The sequence below is a fragment of the Gopherus evgoodei genome, chromosome 7, assembly GCF_007399415.2.
Source record: "Gopherus evgoodei ecotype Sinaloan lineage chromosome 7, rGopEvg1_v1.p, whole genome shotgun sequence".
In the NCBI taxonomy this organism is placed as follows: domain Eukaryota; kingdom Metazoa; phylum Chordata; order Testudines; family Testudinidae; genus Gopherus; species Gopherus evgoodei.
The window spans coordinates 29,842,154-29,863,581 of record NC_044328.1 but is presented as its reverse complement, the minus strand read 5'-3'; the positions used below and the strand labels follow the sequence as shown (position 1 = coordinate 29,863,581).

The 21,428-nt window shown below is 40.9% G+C and overlaps 1 protein-coding gene across 1 annotated transcript in view; it reads right to left on the bottom strand.

The window, feature by feature from the left end:
• Positions 1-8,221: 8,221 nt before the first annotated feature.
• Positions 8,222-21,428, bottom strand: part of LOC115654839 (gamma-aminobutyric acid receptor subunit pi-like) — a 53,188-nt gene continuing 39,981 nt past the window's right edge. Inside the window, exons 7-9 of the mRNA XM_030569670.1 lie at positions 13,927-14,079; positions 12,724-12,917; positions 8,222-8,437 (exon numbers count right to left, since the gene is read on the bottom strand). Of these exons, the coding sequence (XP_030425530.1) occupies positions 8,222-8,437; positions 12,724-12,917; positions 13,927-14,079 (563 nt within the window). The remainder of the gene's footprint in view (positions 8,438-12,723; positions 12,918-13,926; positions 14,080-21,428) is intronic.

Below are 21,428 nucleotides of genomic sequence, written 5' to 3'. Positions count from 1 at the left end.
TGCCCCAGGAGGATGGCAGCAAGTGCAGATGGTTTCCCTTGGTGGAGATCTCTCCTTAGCTGGGAGTGAGTCTGGAGGGGCAGAATAGTTGACTCTCCACCTCCCTGTGCACTCATGCCCCCAGCAGCGAGGGGCAGGAAGAAGTAATAGGAAAGAAATCAGGAATTTTCCCATGGGCTGAAATAATTGGGATTTCTCCCTCCCACCCAGTCATTCTCAGGAAACTTAGGGGTAGCCCTATAGCTGAGATGCCCATAAGGTTTCCCTGTGGGGTTGGGGGCTCCTTTACATGACATTTGGGCTTTACCCCAGATTCTCCAGGAGATAGCAGTGGCCTAGCATAAAGTCTTCACATGTTGCCAGCAGCTGAGCTGTCAAACTAGGATGGGTCTGTTGGAATTGCAGGGTCCCAGTGCATCATACATTAGGGTGTAAGGTAAAGCAGCCCAGTGTAGTGGATCTTGTGATTGGCCCCTTGGCAGAATGATATATAGGGGCAGGATTGGGGAGTGGCGGCAGTGCCTCAGAACATGGGAATCCAGCTTGGAGAGGGAATGTAGGGACAGAAGGTTAAGGCCATGAGAGGCTCCCACTCTGTGTGTGGCAAAAGGTGGGACATACTATGTGGTGAGTGCCACTACAGCTATCAGTCCCAATCTTTCTTTCAGCAAGGCAGACCTTAAGCAGGATTGGCTGCTCCAAATCATAGTGCAACCTTCTCAAAGCCAATAGAGATACTAAAAGGGAAATATATAGAAATTATCTCTGTGTGTGATAGTGAAGCCGTGATAGCAGGCAGAGCAGTTAAGCTGGAGACCTGGTCTTTGCAAGCAACAATGTGCCTTTCAATGAGGGCAAATGCTGTGAGAACTTATACAAATACAGAGATTTAAAGTTATTGCCTAGTAGTTCTCACAGAGTTGGGCCCAGTTTGACCACATTCCTGGCATCTTTTCTCTCTTCCTGAGATGTCTGGGACAAAAGGAGAGATGGGTCTGAGGGCCTACTGTAATGTGCATGGGGAGAAGTGTGACATAGACAGGTCTGAACAAGGTTATCCAAAATGACAAACAATGAGTACAGGATCAGCCATCTCCACTCTGGCATATTTTCTTGCAAGTTTGTTGCTATTTCTAAAACACAATGCATGTGGATAGTAATAAAATTATTAATACAAATGGAGAGGCTTGGGACGTGTGCAGGAAATGACATTAATGTGTATTTCTGGCTGTAAATAAATCTCAGAGATTCATTTTGTTGTGTTTTCTATTTTTTTCCCCAATTGGTGCAAGTGTCAGGATTACCAAACCAAATTAGAGGTCGGTGCTATGTCAGCTTGTGCTTTGGCTCCCTCCCAAGATGAAGGAGTCACACTGGACTCTTTGCTTTGGACTCCTATTTAGAATTCAGACCCTTTCATCTCTCATCAAAGGAAGTTATACCAATTGAATGCCCATGATTTAAAAATATTGTTATGGATGAGTATAGGCTGAAAAGGTAAATTTGGATTGTTTCATTTGAGACTAGCACTTGATACTGAATCAGGGCTATGGTTTGTGTTCAAATTTGATTATGCTAAAATTTCATGATTTTTTTTTTTGGCTATATTTGAACTGAATGGTGTCAATAGACCCCTTCCAGTCTGAAATCTGGCACAGAACCCAAATTAGGAGCAGGTTCTCATCCAGGGATTCAAATACTAACAAATAGCCCTCCCGCCAAGCTGTCACCAGGTTGGAAAGATAGTCTGTACAGTGGGAGTTGGGGGAAAAAAGATGACTTCAGAGGAAAACAGATGAAAAGTTGAATTTGACAGTATTATTAAAGTGGAATAATAATTATAAAAATAAGTAATGGTAAATGTCTTACAGGGGCTTAGACTTGATACTGAATTTGATCTGGCAATGTAGGATTGATCAGATGGAAAAGAGAACCTCTTGAATCAGATATGAGTACCAAAACTGTTGGTGCTCTTTCCTTGTAAAAATTCTTTAATGTCTTTGCTGATAACAATTTAGAGGCAGCTAACATCAGTACTTGCAAGAATTTACAGCAGAGTTCCTTCTAGTGTTCATCAGCCAGGTTGGGATAATTTGTTCATGCAGTGATCAGTTTAATCAGCCTAATAGAACCCTGCTGTTCAGATTCCCAATGTTTCAGCAAGCTCTTCTAAGTAGGGAAACTTTTCCAAAAAAGTTGTGTTGTCTTTTTAAAATTATGTTGATCCCAGTAGTGTGAATTGTTAGCAGTAATGCAGTGAAATACTTGAAAGTTTATTCAGGATTATTAAATCTTTTTAGGAAAAACAGTATAGTCCTCAATCAGTCTGTAGCGCAGCTGTCAGACTGAACTGGAAAGGCTATAATAAGTGGAGGCATATTGACAACCCATGGGAAGAATTAGCCATGTTCAGATTGATAGGGATAAAGAAAATGTCATGTTCGTGTCAGTAAATCACCAGGTGTTATGATTATGATGTCAGTTTATACTCGGGCAAATAGTGGTGAGCATATAAGTGCTTTAAACAATCCATAGCTAGGTAAGGTAGTCTGGATTTGTAAGGAGGACCAAAACATCTGAACTTGGAATAGAAAACAAGAGCCCCCAGTAGTTCACCTGACAATGTTTCTTTGTTTGCTTTTAATCTGTCACTGCAAACATGACCTAATTGCCATAGTACAGATGTTAGCTTGCAACAGCCTTCCCTTAGAGCCATCCATAACTAGGATTTGACATTTACATCTGCTCACCCAGTCATGAAGAGTAGTTAATTAGCTCCATCTACTGCTGCATGAAGTGAACTGTACCAATAGTAGTAAATTCTTTAGTGGTCTCCTTGGATTGCTATCTTCACTGTAATTCTAGGGCTCCTTGCTTCACCATTCAACTGGCAAAATATTTTAGTGGGAAGAAGAAAGGGGACAGTTTAATTAGTTTTCTGTTTCTCGTAATCCCTTTTGGCTTGTATAATCTATCTTTTCCTCTGTGTGTGGCTTTTTTAATTGCTTGTTCTGAGTTTTTGGGTGAAGTTTGTTTTTTCTTGGCTTTTCTTTGGCTTGCTTTTCCCCTAGTTTGAGAGTGAAGATGGTGCTTTAATAGTAATTCTTGGGAACAGTGTACAGAAGAACAAAGATAGATGAGATCCTCAAGCTACTAGTGTCTTGAATGAAACTGGCCCAACCATTCCGTTTCATGAAAAATGTTGAGGTTTCAAAATTTGTTTTCCTTCTGCATCAGAGCAAAAATAAAATTCTGGAATTTTTCAAGAAAAAACAAGACCAAGAGAGTGATTCACCCTAGAATAGCCATTAGCCTGGGAGTTGGGGCCCTCACCTAGGATATGCCAACCACCAGGCTACAGATTATTTGGGGAGTGGCTCTCTCAATCTCTCCTTTTGCAGCTGTTCCACTTTGTATAGATCATTAAATAGTCATTGGGCCACAGAAAGAGAGCAAGATTGACTCATTCCATAGGCTGGTGGCACTCAGCTGGGCTGTGGGAAATCAAGGATCAGGACATACTCTGAATCAACTATTGGTTATTCTGGAGTGTCAGTGTCTCTCTGACCAAAAATTTCTATCCTGGACTTGAGAAGGCTTTGACTAATTGGCATTTTCAAGTAAAAAATCATTTCATCAAAACATTTCCATCCACCAGCTCTAGTTCTGAATATAAATGGGCTATAACTGGACACTCAAATGCTGCATTTGGGTACTCACGCCAACTCCTAAGTTAATAGATGCCTGGGTTATGCACTTATAATATGTGCCAATTTGAACATCCAAATGTGGATTTTGGCAACTGATTAAATTGCATTAAGTCACACTTGAAAATAAGTCTCCTTATATATCTCCTCATATTGATTGTAAATATACACTTTGATTTATTAGAGAGATAATGAATGTCTGTTCTAAGACTCCTTCCTTCTTAGTACTACCTTTCTGAATTCTGCTGAATATTCCAGGTATATCTAACAGAACACCTCTGCTATACCAGTGACTGGACCAGTGAATGTCAGTTGAATGGCAGCAACAAAGCAGGTAATATGGAAAACTAGCAGAAAAAGAACTAATATCCCAAATGCCTGACATACACAGGGAAATTCACTGTTATGATGAAATGTAAAGATGACCTAGCAGTTAGAGTATTTTTACTAGTACCCAGGAATGGTACCTTGTTAATGTCACAGTTGTGTATCTAATGTATGTGATTAAGCAACTGTAGGGAGCTTGATACACCAGAGAAAAGGATTTGTGGCTCAATATTTTTCAAAGTGTATGTATGTGTGTGGAATCATGTTTATTGCACTAAATGCTACCCTCACGAAACTCATGGTCAGTTCCTATAAAAATCAGTCGGAGCTGTGCGTAACTACATAGGCAGATTTTGCCATATGAATGTATATAGCAGTGCAGTGCTACAATTATGTATAATTTGCACATTTGGTGTCCCTCATTATTTATTCTCTGAAGTACAGTAGCTCCCCAATATGCTAGGTGCTTTCCAAATACATAGTAAGAAACAGTCCTGTCCTGAAGAGATTACATCAAAATAACAAGACCACAATAAGCAGACAGACATACGAGCAAAATATCTCAGGTGATGTTAGCTATATATCAAGATAGAGCCTTTCTCAGTTACATCCCAACACCTGTGAAAATCAGACCATTTTTTTTCTCTGCCTTAGACATCTGAGCTTGTATTGAGGCCTCTGGTCTTAGTACCAGCCAAGGCTTACTCATCTCTGCTCTAGCTCTCATATCTTATCTTCAAAACCTCTTCCATAAATTTCATGTATTTAGTGTATCTATTGCAGCGAGTTACCCAGGAGTCTGGAGATGGTCACTTGCCACTCTGGGATAAATGCTGTGTGTGAGAGGGATCATACAAGTTTTGCTACTAATTCTTCATGCAATGACCTGAAATCCATTCCCCTGTCCCAGAAGATTACAACTGTCTTCTACTTAAGATGCACTCATGCCAAATCAAGTTTTGTTTTATGAATTTGTCATTAATACAGAATTATGTAAATTATAATTATACATAAGATGCTTTTCAGTTTATTCTTTCAATGAATGCATGGAAAATTTCCACATCTAACTCCTGTTACTATTAGCACATCGGTGGGAGAGCAGATTCCATTATGGATTTGCACTTCAAATAAAGTCACTTTGACCTGAAGACAGTTTCAAAAAGTTCATTTACTGCGAATTGTCTCTAAATTATTTTGCTAAAAGCACAAGGTTACCCTTTGGGTATTATAACTTTAATTTAATCTCCTCCCCCAATTTACTATGTTAATGTAACCAATTTGCCAAATACAAATGGCTATTCAAAAAGATATATAAGGATTTAAGCTAAAGATTTGGAAATCCAAATACAGAGCTTTATTTTATACTTTCTGCTGAAATAACAGAAGGGAAACAAACCTGGAAGTGGATCCCAAATAAAGCCCAGTCCCACAGCTTATGCTCAAGTGCAGCTCTCTTGGAATCCATTGCATGATAAAGACTGGAGGTTCAGGTCCATAATTCAGTATGTTAATGAAAAATTGTTCCCTTTGACATTGTTATAATATACAATTATTGAGACTATTCTACTGATAGACATCCCAGAATATGAATTAGAGGTCGTATTTTTCTTGTTCTTCATACAAGTGCTCTTACCTTGGTTTATCATTTCCACATTCTTTTATATGAATGGCAGGAGAGGGCATGCTGAACTCAGAAACCTCAGACCAGAGTAGGCTCTCCCTATTCCTTCAAAAGGGTTATAGGAGGAGAATCTGGAGTTACCCTTCTGCAGTACCTGCTGACACAATAGCCTGTGAGGCCTTAGAAATCGGGGCCACAAGGCTAAGATCCTCAAAGGTACTAAGGGGCCCAGCTAATTGTCTTTTTCATTGGTTTGTTTTAAAAAAAACACTCAACTGTATATATGGGACTATATCAAATATGTTCTAAATAATGGCTTACACCTGCTCTATTGAACTGATGGTATCAGTCCCATTGACTAATAGGGGTGCAGAAAAACCATTGCGATTTAAGAACATGGAATTTCCTCCATAACATGTAGTGATGTCTTCCCTCACAAGTAGAGAAACTGATGGGTGGATATGAACCAATTGGTGTAAATATTCTGCACAAGTACAGTGTGCATTATAATATAAAATACTTGTCAGATCACTGGCCACTTTCCATGATATACAGTATACACACATGGAGCTGCTCAGTGAATTCTAGGTAGATGACGAGAGACAGTATTTCTGAACTTTTGTGTAGCAAATATAAAAATGGGTCATATACCCAATAATTTCCATAATATTACCGCTGCGTGAATTACTATTTAAAATTGATTTATAAGATTATCATAAACTATTCTGTTAGCCAGGTCACAATTTTAGCTGGTGTAAGACTATCAGTTTGCAACTGGAAAATTACTGCATGTGAAAACTAAGATTGGTTAGAATTTTTGCGTTATGCTAAATAAAGGTGAAATAGTCAACGGAGATTAATTGAAAGGGAAGTTGTCCCTTTAAATGAAGCACATCAGGTTTAGCCCTGGCATAATGGTTATCTGGGAGGGTGTAAATGGCCATGTTCGATTAGAGACTGCACACACCTAAACAATACAATCTAAACATCTCTTCAGTTGGGAAGAGTACAGATCTGGATCCAAGCTCTTTGGCGTTGGGAGTTCTATGTGTCTTTATGGGTCAGTGTTGCTAATTATTTGTGATCTTGTAAAGTCTTACATGTGGTTTTGGCTTGTGTTAATAGTTCAATCCCTCAACCACTTATTTGCTGTTAAGAAAAAAATTTAATTTCCAGTGATAAGTGTTGTTACAGAATATTCTTGGAGATGTATGCATTATTGACAAAGCCAGAGGGAACATAATGATGGAACATAACAGAAAAATAACTTTACTGATCTTATTTTTAAATATATTCATTGCAGTGCAGAAATTAGTGTTATATAACTCTCTCATTTTACAAAAGGTAACATTTAAAAACAGAACTTGTTGGCTTTTGATAAATAGTACACAGAAGGATAGGCATGCTAAGTAGGTCAGTTTTTGGACTATAGTAACTTACAGTAACTGATCTTATACTACAGTAATTTAACAGATGAACAGTAATTTAACCTGAAACTCAATAGAAGTACTACTTGATAAAATGGCAAGTTTTTACCATAATCAGGGCCCTACCAAATGCACCGTCCATTTTGGTCAATTTCACAGTCATAGAATTTTAAAAAGTCAATTTCAGGATTTCAAATGTTTACATCTGAAATTCCACAGTGTTGTAACCATGGGGGTCCTGACCCAAAAGGCGGTCATGAAGGAGTCACAAGGCTATCATAGGGCGGTTGTTGGATTGCCACCCTTACTGCTTACCCACCAGAGCTGGGTAGCCAGAGAGCTTCAGCTGCCTGGCCAGGTGCCCAGCTCTAAAGCCAATGCGGTCACCAACAGGCAGCGCAGAAGTGAGGGTTGCAGGATATGGAGAGTTGGTTACTATATGTTTGGGTTTTCCTAGCAGCTTCTCTGCCCAGGTCTGGGGCTGACAGCTGGGGCCCCAGCCTCTCTGCCCGGGTCAGGGGCTGAGAGCCATTCTCCCTTCTGCACTGCCTTCGGAGCTAGGCTCACAGCCAGCAGCTATGGAGCTTCCTGCAGCTGGGGGGACACTGCCAGAGATGGATGTGACCTGCCTTCAGGAGCAGCCCCTGACGGGGGGAAGAAGTCCAGTCCTGTCTCTCCCCAGCCTAGGCCAGGGCTAGCAGCTGGAGCCCAGCACATGGTAGGAGCCTCCAACTTGGGGTACCCTCAGCTCTGCTCCTCTCCTACAATAGCCAGATTTCATGGAGATCAGAGTTCATGGTCTGTGATGCATTTTTCACAGCCATGAATTTGGTAGGACCCTAGCCGTACTGCATTGTATAATAAAAATGTTACTCTGACAAAACCAGTGCAACTTTCCCAACTGTATTCATTATGTCTTACCTTAATTACATGTATCAGAGGGGTAGCCGTGTTAGTCTGGATCTGTAAAAGCAGCAAGAATCCTGTGGCACCTTATAGACTAACAGACTAATTTACATGACAGTTTTATAGCTTAAAATACTTAGAATACAAATAATACACCCAGTAAATACATTTATTATGACAAATGATAATGGGTAAAGCGAGTCTGGCATAGTTGTCTATTGTGGTATGGGTTTTTAAACATAGAAACAGTCAGAGATACAGAAGAGTCTTTTCATCACTGTCATTGGTGAACTACACCCACCGTGTTTACTTTTCTCGTCTTTTCTGTTACTGTTGGTATTGATGTTTTTCTTTGAATCAACCTTGTTAATCTTGTCAGAGACATTACAACTGTTTGCAATTGTTGCCAGTACTCCATTAAGCTCTTCTTCAACCTCTTTTTCCTCATCCTGACAGGAAATAAAATAGCAGGATAGAGGCACTTAAGCATACGTTTCATCGCATATATTTACATTTACACTGAACTGATTAGGTTTCCCTATGACTCTCTTTTTGTAGTGCACACCTGATTTTAGTGGGTATACACATACATGGAAGCAGCTACGGTCCATTTTCAGTCTCCAAATACAGGGACAATACAATGACTTACATGGCAGCTTTTGGCAAAAGTTCACATCTGAGCATAAAGGAAAACTAGATTTGTACAAAAATGTTCCATCAAATATTAAAGTGAGCATGAAATCTGTTGAATGTATCAAAGGGGATAAACAATCTTTCTGTTGGAAAGATCAAGTTAACTGTCAGCAGCTAGGAATTGTTTAGGAGTATATCATTATTTTAGCAGAAGATCAGTGGAGCTGCAGCTACCTTTAGATCTAGCTAGCTAGTTCAAGCACCTCAGAATTTGAGAGAATCTTACTCTTTGCATAGTAGGCTGACTATTCTTCAGCCTCTTAGGCTCATGATGCAGGTTGATCTATTTTAAAAAATAATAAAGCACTGACAAGGATAAGGAAGAGGAATGAACCTCACAAGTAAATGAATATTTCAATATTTCATAATCCCTTATTTCAGTTTCTGATTCAGCAAAGCACTTGAAACACATGCTTAAAGTTCAGTGGGTTAAAGTTAAGCACGTGCTTAAGAGCTTTGCTGAAACAGGGCAGCACTTTGTTGAGCCCTACACAAATATTTCCAGGGGTTTTTCTTTGCTTTGATTGGAGAGAGCATTGAGCCAGAAAGTTCGTGGCTGAAACCCTGACCCTTTGAAATCTACGGGAGTTCTGCTGTTGACTTCAGTGGGGTCAGGATTCTACCTCAGATTTAGAAGTAAAATGCAGTGAGTCAGTGAAACAGAATAGAAGGAACTGGAAAAATTATCATCACTATCATTTTTGTTTTTCAATTTGCCAGAAAATCTAGTATCTTCCATCTGACAGAGATAAACCATGCACAACACAGTGGGTTTTCCCAGAAAATGCACCTGATGTCAAATATTCCTTTCATCTGCAGTATAGCTTCTTGCAGCAACGTCAGTAATTTGAAATAAAAAAGTGAGATTAAAAATATGTTTATAAACCACAGATAAGATTAAGCCATAAAATTCCAGTCTGGACTTTAAATACTGCCTGAGGAAATGCTAGATACGGAGTTTTACTTTGAACCTCTCTCTACTACACATTTCAATTTCTTAGCTATTCTACTTTAAAAACTGTACTCAGCACAACATCGTTCTCATGATGCCAGAGAAAATCCTTCCCAGCAGTGTCTCCAACACTTTAAACAAAGCACTAAGGCTGAGTTATAATGATTGTAACTGGCACTTCAAAAGTTGTTAAAATCAAGAAACCTCTCAAAGAAACCTGACTGTTCCCAGGTTCTCATTTATTAGAAAGAGAAAAGGAGCAGAACAACATCTGGGTTTTTTTAAATGGTGGGAGTTAGTGCACTGTTCAGTTTAAAGTTTGATTTCTCACCCAGGTAAAGTCAAATAAAACTTGGACAGAATTATAGTTTTATTGCACAGCAGGAAAGGACACTGCCCATGTGCTGTTTTTCTTTTCACACAACTGCACGTGAACAATTCACAGGTGGCTTTTGCTTTAGTAGGCTATTCTTAACTTATTTCTTTTCCCTACGAAGCCCTTAAAACTTGAGTGGAAAATGCTGCCTATGGCGTGGTGCATGTCTCTTTTTTCACAGAGCATAAAAAGATGCATTTATGATAATCAACCTGGTGCTATATTGCACCTGCGAAAATAAGAGACTCTACAACAGAACCACAAATAGGTATCTGCCTTACAAATCAGGGATGATGGGGGACTGCTGAAAAAGAGGCGCTTTGGGGTACTGTGTGAGAAGAATTATTATGTTTTACATTATGGAAACCTTGCATTTCAAGAGAGAGTTCAACTGCAGCTGTATTTTTTAAATGTAATACCATTTACTCTTCTCTCACTCCCAGCTCTTAATGAGAGAATAGCAGATGGCACTATGAAGGGATTTGTTTGAATACAAAAATCAGCAGCATCCGTGAAAAGGTACTGTATGAGAGCTGAAAAGTACTGTATATGTTATCTGCTGTTGCTGTTTATATTAACTGAGCTGTTTGACATCCAACAGCTGACAGGAGGAAAGATGTCACTTCTGCTGAATATTATAGATTTTCAAGATTAAGTGTTTCATCCAAGAGTGTCATGGTATCTGGTGTACCTGGAGATTCCTTTGCCAAGCCAATTTAAAATGTGTGTAAAGGCAACATGATGCTGTGCATTGTAGCTGCAGCAGATGTGACCAGTAGATATGACTGTTTCCATTCTTACTCAATTTTCAATTTGTGGCACTTTCCTCTCTCAGGATGAAAGTTTCCAGGCTTGTTTCTATCCAAAGGTCAATTAAAAAAAAAAAAAAGGCTAGATGAGGAACCCTTTCTTTTATACAGGGGAAAGAGTCAGAAGGGTTTCTTTAGTCATAAAGGTAGGTTCTGGCCTTCATACAGAAGAAAGCAAGGTGTAAGGCCTTTGAAAGGTAACCTGTTGGTTTATTCAGACTGTTATGCTGTGGGCTAACTGTATTGAAATGAATGGGACATCATGCTTGAATTTCCATACAGCAGGTGAGTCATCAGTTTTTGTCATTGACTTTTATGTTGTCTGTGATGATCATGGCTCACATGGAGCTTGCTATGGCAGGTGTCTGTATATGGCTAGCTATTTCACAGTTCATATTCTAAGCCGTAAATCCCCAGCACATCCAAAGGACTAAAATGTGCCAATTTAACCAATGCTGGATCTTATTTAAATACTAAAACAGAGTGCAACACAGATCATTCTTACTCATTGTTTAAGGCTACAATGACAAAATTGAACTCATTTTGTAGTCTTTTGATTCTGCAATTTTGTATGCACAATTTCTATACTCAAAATCAGATTTGTGCACAAAGCCCTATTTCCCTGAAAACAATGGGGACAAACAGCAGCAGGCAGTTTCCTTGCTCATAATTTCTAAGTCTGGTCCTCTGGTCATTTCTGTGACCAAGGAGCTCTATCTCTGCTCCATGCTCACTACTGCTTCTCTCAATTTCAGATGCTCTCTCTTGGCTTTATGGCTCTCTCTCACCCACATCCAGCTTGCCAAACAAATCCTTAGCCTCTGCATTTGCAACCATTCCCAGAGAATACCCTCAGACTACATGGCTTAGCCTTGCACAGGCCTTGTCTACACTACAAAATTAAGTTGACCTAAGTTAGGTCAACATAATGCCATCACAGTAGTTACTGTGATTTTTCATGCCAACACTAGCTTTTTCTCTTGGTGGTGCATGTCTTCACCAGGAGCACTTCCATTGATGTAACCAGCGGTGTGGGGCATTGAGTTGTGAATGTAGTGATGGTAACTGCTGCTAAGAATGGGGTTATATGGGGAACAGACACCATGTGCCCCTGGCAGGTTCAAGGGATGGAGTAGCTTAATACCTGGGCAAGCAAGGTGGAAGACAAGAAGTTACAAAAATAATTTCCTAAGTTGTTAGAGGAAATGCTAGTAAATGGTTCTGACCCAAATATGCTGCCCTCAGTTACATATAAACAGCACTGAGAGTTATGGTCATGGCAAGAGTCAGATTGCGAGTAGCCTTTGTACAGATAGCTCAGATGATTGCCCAACTCTTGTGTAGTTATGTAAGGGCCTCCTGAAGTAGCAGTCCCTGCATTTAAATAGGGTAAGGCGGAGTCAGAGCTATGGCCCTGCCCCACTCCCTCCATGCCACTCTGAAGAGCAAGGAGTATTCATCTGTGGAAGTAATTTTCTCCTTCTTAATGGATATGGCAGATTGCTTACACCCTTGTGTGCATGGAACAGCCTCAAACTCTGCCTTTTCTCCTCCTGGGCTAGACAGGAGGAGAATGCCTGCTGCAACATAAATGCCGCAATAATAGTGCCAAAGACTTCAGTGATTCATGAACTATTCTTTGTTACTTTGTGTGGATATAATTGAGAGACATAAAGTATCCTCTAGTAAAGAGGGCCCGAGCTGCAAAATTCAGAGCTGGAGTTCCAGGGTGCTTAATTCCTTAGTTTTTGTCATACCCATAGTGCCTTTTAGTGTCCTTATTGTAAGAAATATTTCCATTAAATGTCCATACAATTCCCATTAATGCTAATACAGGTAATGTACTCTCCTGACAAGGAGTTCCCTAGGTATTCGTTCTACTCAAATATTTAAAAATTTAAATACCTTTGTGAGTACCCTCAAATTGGAACGATGAAGAGTGCAGAAATGAGCCACAGCATACTCCAACAAAGCCCCAAAGATGAAACTAAAACAAATACCAAGGTATACATCAATTGCCTTTATGAAGCAGTTAGCATTAGGAAGTGAAGTCCTGGCTCCCATCATGAGAGTTGTCATGGTAAGCACTGTTGTGACACCTGCGGAACACAAGGAATGAAGTAAAAAGTGGTGTTAGTTATGGCATTTTATGCAGCATTTGGAATAGCTGCAAAATAGTGTTTTCTGAGCTTTATGGTTAATCTGAGCTGTTCAGTGTGTGCAACCACATTTCCACATTTACTGCTGGATGTTCTGGAATAAGACTTTTAAATATATTTAAGATTTTGAATCCACTTGTTTAAAAAAAATAGAAACAAGGTTAATAATCCAGAGAGTCTGTAAACTAAAATGAGCAGAACTTAAATGACTCATACTGTACACTTGTGATTATTACGGTAGTATGCAAATGGTCTGGATATTCCCTGACTACAAAGATGGTTCACAATGATTTTTTTTATAACCACAATGTAATTATCTTGCATCTCTGCTGCGTAGCATTCACATGAAAGTAGGTACAATGAGCATTTCTATGAATTTACACACACAGTGCCAACACCACTCTATTCAACTGTGTTCACTCTGTATGGACACCTTTCCTTTTTACAAATCCAGAAGCATGAAGCTATATATCTTGTAATGTTTCTCTTCTGCTCCGAACATTTCAGTCTTGTGGCAGCTGTTTCTTCTTCTTCCCAGCTCCACATCTCTCTCTCTCATTTAAAATGAGTTATTTTAATCTCTTACAGTACTTTCTCTTCCTTTATTCTTGTGTTAATTAGTATGTATTTTTCATCCTCACAAATACCTCATAATTCTTTCTTGTGTACAACACGTTGTACTTGAATGCTTTGAAGTGAGTTAAGGAATAACTGAATGTTCTTTGTGCTTTTCTGCCATTTAGACTCCCGATGACTTCCCAGGACACTTTCCTTGTTAGATAATACACAGAAATAAAAATCCAAGGGGAATCTACATGATGTATGGCAAACCGAAGAAGTAATTGCCTAAAATACAGAAGTCTTTGAAACTTCTGGAAATGAATGCTATGTCCGTGCAACAAACACCTTTTATTGTTTCAACCTCTGTTTCATTTTTTCAATTACTCACCTATGCAGATTCTGGCTGGAACTGATGATTGGCTTATCCAGAATGATACCCAGGAGAGTACAACTAGCAAGATGGATGGCACATATGTCTCTAGTATGAAATACAAGATGTTCCTCTTGAGCTCAAAATGGAATACTAACTTTGGATAGCGTCCTGTGAAAAGAGGAGCAAACAACCTTTTGAAACAAACGATTAATTGGTATAAGGTAATGTTAGATGGTGCCTCTTACCACAATTTATTGTAAAGGTCAATTTTTAAAGATTAAAGATGTTTTTTCTAAGTTTGTCTTGCACGCTTCCCAACAAATCTGTTAACTTTCCATTTCTGATACTTTGGAAGTAAAAGCTCTAATTAGGTCCAAATTGGTAAACAAATATTGTAATTCTTGTCAACTTTGTTTTGCTAAAATTCCAGTGTAGAGAGGAGAGCCTTTCTTAAAGTAAACCTATACTCAATATATGTGAGATTCACCCATTCTGTACACTAAACCTGAGCAAATAAGTTTTGTGCCAGGTATTCAGTTGGGGTAAGTGGAGTAGGAGGAGGGAACAAAACTCCTAATCTATGAGGAAACCAATTAACTAAATCCAGGGGTGAAAGTAACTTAAAGGATTTACCAGTACACTGGAGTCCTGAGTGGGGGCATGGTCTCAACCAGAAGAGGCGTGACCTCAACCAGAAGAGGCGGGGCCTTTCAAGATTTAAAGGCCCCGGGGCTCCAGCTGTGGCTAGGAGCCCCAGAGCCTTTAAATCACCCCGGAACTGCCAGCTGCAGAGGCAGCTGGGAGCCCTGTGGCTCAGGGGTGAATTAAAGGGCCCACGGTTCCAGCTGCCATGGCGCTCCGGGCCCTTTAAATCACCGGGGGAGCCCTGCCGCTGCTACCCCAAGGGGCAGGGCTCCAACAGTGATTTAAAGGGCCTGGGCTCTGGCTGCTGCGGGGTAGCGGCGGCATGGCTCCGGCGATGATTTAAGGGGCCCAGGGCTCCCCACAACAGCCTTTAAATCACCGCCAGAAAAGCTGGTCCAGTCCAGCACGGCTGGTATGCCGTTTCAGCTTACTTTCACCTCTGACTAAATCAATCTACTTTATCACAAGGCAACCTTAAGAATTTGACTTTTGGAAACATATTTAAATGTAGTGTGGCAAGGCACCTTCTCGGTCTCACCAGCCTTAGCTGTTTTTGGCCTTGCTGAGATGGGCTTGGGTAAAAACTGTCCTCCTTGACTGCATAGGGGCAGTCCGTTCCTTCTCTCAGTCTTTTGGGCTTGTTTTTCTCCCTTATGGAAGGGAATGCAGTCTTGCTGTCTTGCTGCTCCTAGCCTACTGGCGTCATGAATTATTCTTTCTCTCTCTCCCCAAACAGGGGAGGGTTTTAAAAGGTCTCAGGCAGCCCTTAGTTGGAATCAGCTGATCCTAACTGACCTTGGGTAACTCCCTCTCAGCTGATCCTAATTGATCTCTGGTAACCCCTTCTCAGCTGAACCTGATTGACCTGTAGTCACCCCTCCTCAGTTGATAGGGAGGAGAGCCTTTTAATCTTCCGGGACTGCAATAATTTTTAATGAATCTGTACTGTATGACTGGAGCTGGGGCTGTACTGTATGACTGGAGAATTATTAACATAGTTCCTATTTTTAAGACAGGGAAAAAAAGTGATCTGAGTAACTATGGGCCTGTCAGTTTGACATCTGTAGTATGCAAGGTCTTGGAAAAAATTTTGAAGGAGAAAGTAGTTAAGGACATTGAGGTCAATGGTAATTGGGACAAAATACAACATGGTTTTAGAAAAGGCAGATCATGCCAAACCAATCTGATCTCCTTCTTCTTTGAGAAGGTAACAGATTTTTTTAGACAAAGGAAACGCAGTGGATCTAATTTACCTCGATTTCAGTAAGGCATTGATACGGTTCCTCAAGGGGAATTATTAGTTAAATTGGAAAAGATGGGGATCAATATGAAAATTGAAAGGTGGATAAGGAACTGGTTAAAGGGGAGACTACAACGGGTCACATTGAAAGGTGAACTATCAGGCTGGAAGGAGGTTACTAGTGGAGTTCCTCAGGGATCAGTTTTGGGACCAATCTTATTTAATCTTTTTATTACTGACATTGGCACAAGAAGTGGGAATGTGCTAATAAAGTTTGCGGATGACACAAAGCTGGGAGGTATTGCTAATACAGAGGAGGACCGGGATATCATACAGGAAGATCTGGATGACCTTGTAAACTGGAGTAATAGTAATAAGATGAAATTTAATAGTGAAAGGTGCAAGCTCATGCATTTAAGGATTAATAACAAGAATTTTAGTTATAAATTGGGGACGCATCAGTTGGAAGTAACAGAGGAGGAGGAGGAGTAGTGGTTGATCACAAGACGACTATGAGCCGCCAATGTAATATGGCCTTTAAAAAAGCTAATGCAATTTTAGGATGCATCAGGCAAGGTATTTCCAGTAGAGATAAGGAGGTGTTAGTACTGTTATACAAGGCACGGATGAGACCTCATCTGGAATACTGCGTGCAGTTCTGGTCTCCCATGTTTAAGAAGGATGAATTCAAACTGGAACAGGTACAGAGAAGGGCTACTAGGATGATCCGAGGAATGGAAAACCTGTCTTATGAAAGGAGACTGAAAGAGCTTGGCTTGTTTAGCCTAACCAAAAGAAGGCTGAGGGGAGATATGATTGTTCTTTATAAATATATCAGAGGGATAAATATCAGGGAGGGAGAGGAATTATTTAAGCTTAGTACCAATGTGGACACAAGAACAAATGGATATAAACTGGACACTAGGAACTTAGACTTGAAAGTAGATGAAGGTTTCTAACCATTAGAGGAGTGAAGTTCTGGAACAGCCTTCCAAGGGGAGTAGTGGGGGCAAAAGACATATGTGGCTTCAAGACTAAGCTTGATAAGTTCATGGAGGGGATGGTATGATGGGATAGCCTAATTTTGCCAATTAATTGATCTTTGATTATTAGGAGGTAAATATGCACAGATCTGTGATGGGATGTTAGATGGGGTAGGATCTGAGTGACTACAGAGAATTCTTTCCTGGGTGCTTCTGGTGAGTCTTGCCCACATGCTCAGGGTTTAACTGATCACCTTATTTGGGGTCGGGAAGGAATTTTCCTCCAGGGAAGATTGGCAGAGGCCCTGGAGGTTTTTCGCCTTCCTCTGCAGCGTGGGGCATGGGTCACTTACTGGACGATTCTCTGCACTTCGAGGTCTTTAAACTATGATTTGAGGACTCAATAACTCAGACATAGGTTAGAGGTTTGTTACATGAGTGGGTTGGTTAGATTCTGTGGCCTGCATTGAGCAGGAGGTCAGACTAGATGACCATAATGGTCCCTTCTGACCTTAAGTCTGAGTCTATGAGGCCTGGTCTACACTACGCGTTTAAACCGATTTTAGCAGCGTTAAATCAATTTAACGCTGTACACGTCCACACTACGAGGCCCTTTATATTGATATAAAGGGCTCTTTAAATCAGTTTCTGTACTCCTCCCCGACAAGAGGAATAGCGCTAAAATTAGTATTACCATATCGGATTGGGTTAGTGTGGCCGCAAATCGACGGTATTGGCCTCCGGGCGGTATCCCACAGTGCACCACTGTGACCGCTCTGGACAGCAATCTCAGCTTGGATGCAGTGGCCAGTTAAACAGGAAAAGCCCCGCGAAATTTTGATTTTCATTTCCTGTTTGCCCAGCATGGAGCTCTGATCAGCATGGGTGGCAATGCAGTCCCAAATCCAAAAAGAGCTCCAGCATGGACTGTACGGGAGATACTGGATCTGATTGCTGTATGGGGAGACAAATCTGTTCTATCAAAGCTCCGTTACAGAAGACGAAATGCCAAAGCGTTTGAAAAAAAATCTCCAGGCTACACAGTGCTGCGTGACAAACGTAACGGGAAGCCAGAGACTCAAATGGACGCTCATGGAGGGAGGGAGGGGGTACTGAGGACTCCAGCTATCCCACAGTCCACAGCAGTCTCCGAAAAGTATTTGCATTCTTGGCTGAGCTCCCAATGCCTGTAGGTTCAAACACATCATCCGGCGTGGTTCAGGGAATAGCTCGTCAATTTACTCCCCCCCACACACACACGTGAAAGAAAAGGGAAAGAAATTATTTCTTGACTTCTTTCAATGTCACCCTATGTCTACTGAATGCTGCTGGTAGACGTGATGCTGCAGCAGTGAAGAGAAGTATCCTCTCCTCTCCCCTCCCCGGTGGCAGACGGTGCAGTAGGACTGGTAACCGTCCTTGTTATCAACCCGTGAGTGCTCCTGGCTGGCTTCAGGTGAGGCTGGCCGGGGGCACCTGGGTGAAAATAGGAATGACTCCCGGTCATTCCCAGTATATGGTACAGAATGGCTGGTAACCGTCTTCATCATAGCAACTGGGGGCTGAGCTTCAATCAGCCTCCTCCCTTTCATGTGAAAAGAAAAGATTCTGTACTGCCTGGACTATCATAGCAGTGGGATGCTGGGCTCCTCTCCCCCACACTGCTTAATGTCCTGCCTGGACTATCATAGCACTGGGAGGCTGCCTCCCCCTCATTTTATGTCACTAAACTCAGTGTTTCTTATTCCTGTATTCTTTATTACTTCATGACACAAATGAGGGGGACACTGCCACGGTAGCCCAGGAAGGTTGGGGGAGGAGGGAAGCAACGGGTGGGGTTGTTGCAGGGGCACCCCCCATGAATGGCATGTAGCTCATCATTTCTGCGGGATCTGACACGGAGCAGCTGTACTCTCTGATACACTGCTTCTCTAGTACATTTGCCCCATATTCTAGGCAGGACTGACTCTATTTTTAGAAACCATAAAGGCGGGATTGACTCGGGGAGTCATTCCCAGTTTTGCTTTTGCGCCCCCAGCCGATCTCAGCCAGCGGCACCCATGATAGCAGCAGACAGCACAGAAGGACAGATAATCGTCATCTCATTGCCAAATTACACTGGCAGCAGATGGTACAGAACGACTGGTAACCATCTCTGCTATCATGCAAAAGCAAATGAATGCTGCTGTGTAGTGCTGGAGTATCGCCTCTGTCCGTGGCATCCAGTACACATACGGTGACTGTAAAAAAAAAAAAAAAAAAAAAAAAAAAAAAAAGCTGAACAGGCTCCATGGTTGCTGTGCTATGGTGTCTGCCAGGGCAATCCAGGGAAAAAGGGCATGAAATGATTGTCTGCCGTTGCTTTCCCAGAGGAAGGAATGACTGACGACATTTACCCAGAACCACCCGCAACAATGATTTTTGCCCCATCAGCCACTGGGCTCTCAACCCAGAATTCTAAGGGGCGGGGGAGACTGCGGGAACTATGGGATAGCTATGGAATAGATACCCACAATGCAATGCTCCGGAAATCGATGCTAGCCTTGGACCATGGATGCACACCACCGAATTAATGTGCTTAGTGTGGCCGCGTGCACTCGACTTTATACAATCTGTTTTATAAAACCGGTTTATGTAAAATCGGAATAATCCCGTAGTGTAGATGTACCCTGAGACTGAGGAGATATCTGAGCCATTAATGATTATTTTGAAAAGTCATGGAAGATGGTAAAATTCCAAGGAACTAGAAAAGGGTAAATATAGTGACCATCTATAAAAAGTTGAATAAGGACAACCCAGGGAATTACAGACCAGTCAGCTGAACTTCAGTACCTGAAAAGATAATGGAGCAAATAATGAAGCAATCCATTTCCAGACATCTGGAAGATAATAAGGTGATAAATAACAGTCAGCATGTATTTGTCAAGAATAAATCATGTCAAACCAACCTAATAACTTTTTTTGACAGAGTAACAAGTCTTGTGGATGGGGAAGTGGAGCAGAAGATGTGGTATATCTCGACTTTAGTAAGGCTTTTGATACTGTCTTGAATGACCTTCTCATAAACGAACTAGGGAAATACAACCTAGATGGAGCTACTATAAGGTGGGTGCATTACTCATTGGAAAACCATTCCCAGAGAGTAGTTATCAGTGGTTCATGGTCAAGCTGGAAGGGCATATATCAAGAGAAGGCCCACCGAGATCAGTTCTGGGTCCAGTTCTGTTCAATATCTTCATCAGTGATTTAGACAATGGCATACAAAGTACACTTATAAACCCCCCAAGATGGGAGGAATTGCAAGTGCTTTGGAGAATAAGATTAAAATGGTCTGAAATAAATATGATGAAATATTCCACTTAGGAAGGAACAATCAGTTGCGTGCATACAAACTGGGAAAAGACTGCCTACGAAGGAGTACTGTGGAAAGAGATCTGGGGGTTATAATGGATCACAATTTAAATATGAGTCAGCAGTGTAATACTGTTGCAAAAAAAGCAAACATCATTCTGGGATGTATTAGCAGGAGTGTTGTAAGCAAGACACGAAATAATTCCTTAGCTCTACTCTGCGCTGATTAGGCCTCAACTGGAGTATTGTGTCTCGTTCTGGGTGCCACATTTCAGGAAAGATGTGGGCAAATTGGAGAAAGTACAGAGAAGAGCAACAAAAATTATTAAAGATCTAGAAAACATGACCCGTGAAGGAACATTGAAAAAATTGGATTTGTCTAATCTGGAGAAGAGAAGAATGAGGGGGGACATGATAACCGTTTTGAAGTATATAAAAGGTTGTTACAAGGAGAGAGAAAAAGTGTTCTCTTTAACCTCTGAAAATAGGACAAGAAGTAATGGGCAAAATTGCAGCAAAGGCATTAGGAAAAACTTCCTGTCAGGGTGGTTAAGCACTGGAATAAATTGCTTAGGGAGGTTGTGGAATCTCCATCATTGAAGATTTTTAAGAGCAAGTTAGACAAACACCTGTCAGGGCTGGTTTAGATATTGCTTAGTCCTTCACTGAGGAGTGCAGGGGACTGCGCTAGAAGAGCTCTTGTGGTCCCTTCCAGTCCTATGTTTCTATGACTTGCACAAGGATCTGAACCTTGAAGCCAAATGAACACTTGGTAAAAGTAGTGGAATTACACACCCTTATGCTAAGTCTGAATTTCGTTCTTCATAGTCCCAGATTCCTAAGTGAGCTTTAATTGCACAGACACACAAAAGTTTAGGATGTGAATTTCCTTTTACCTTATGTTCCTGCTAGGCTATAATGCATGAAAATAAAGAAACAATCTGATTTTTATTAACATAGCTGGATCTACAATTAATGTTCAGTACATACTTTATTTTGAAGGTTACAAAATGATGATCTCTAACTTTTTTAAAAATTCACATTTTTCCAAACTCTGTAAGGGTGAAATTCAGGTATTCACTGTAGTCAGTTGGCTTGAGCTATTTTTATTTGACTAAGTGAAGTTGTATGCTTGTTTTTAATACTGTGTGCCATGAGTCATGACTGTGCTTTATAAATATGGATGCACTTTAGCGGTAAGCCACAACAGCAGTATCTGCATTAATAGGCTATTTGTGCATCCCTCAGGTGCATTGTGAGGTATGAGGTTGAGAGGACTTTTTAACAGCGTGAAGTGC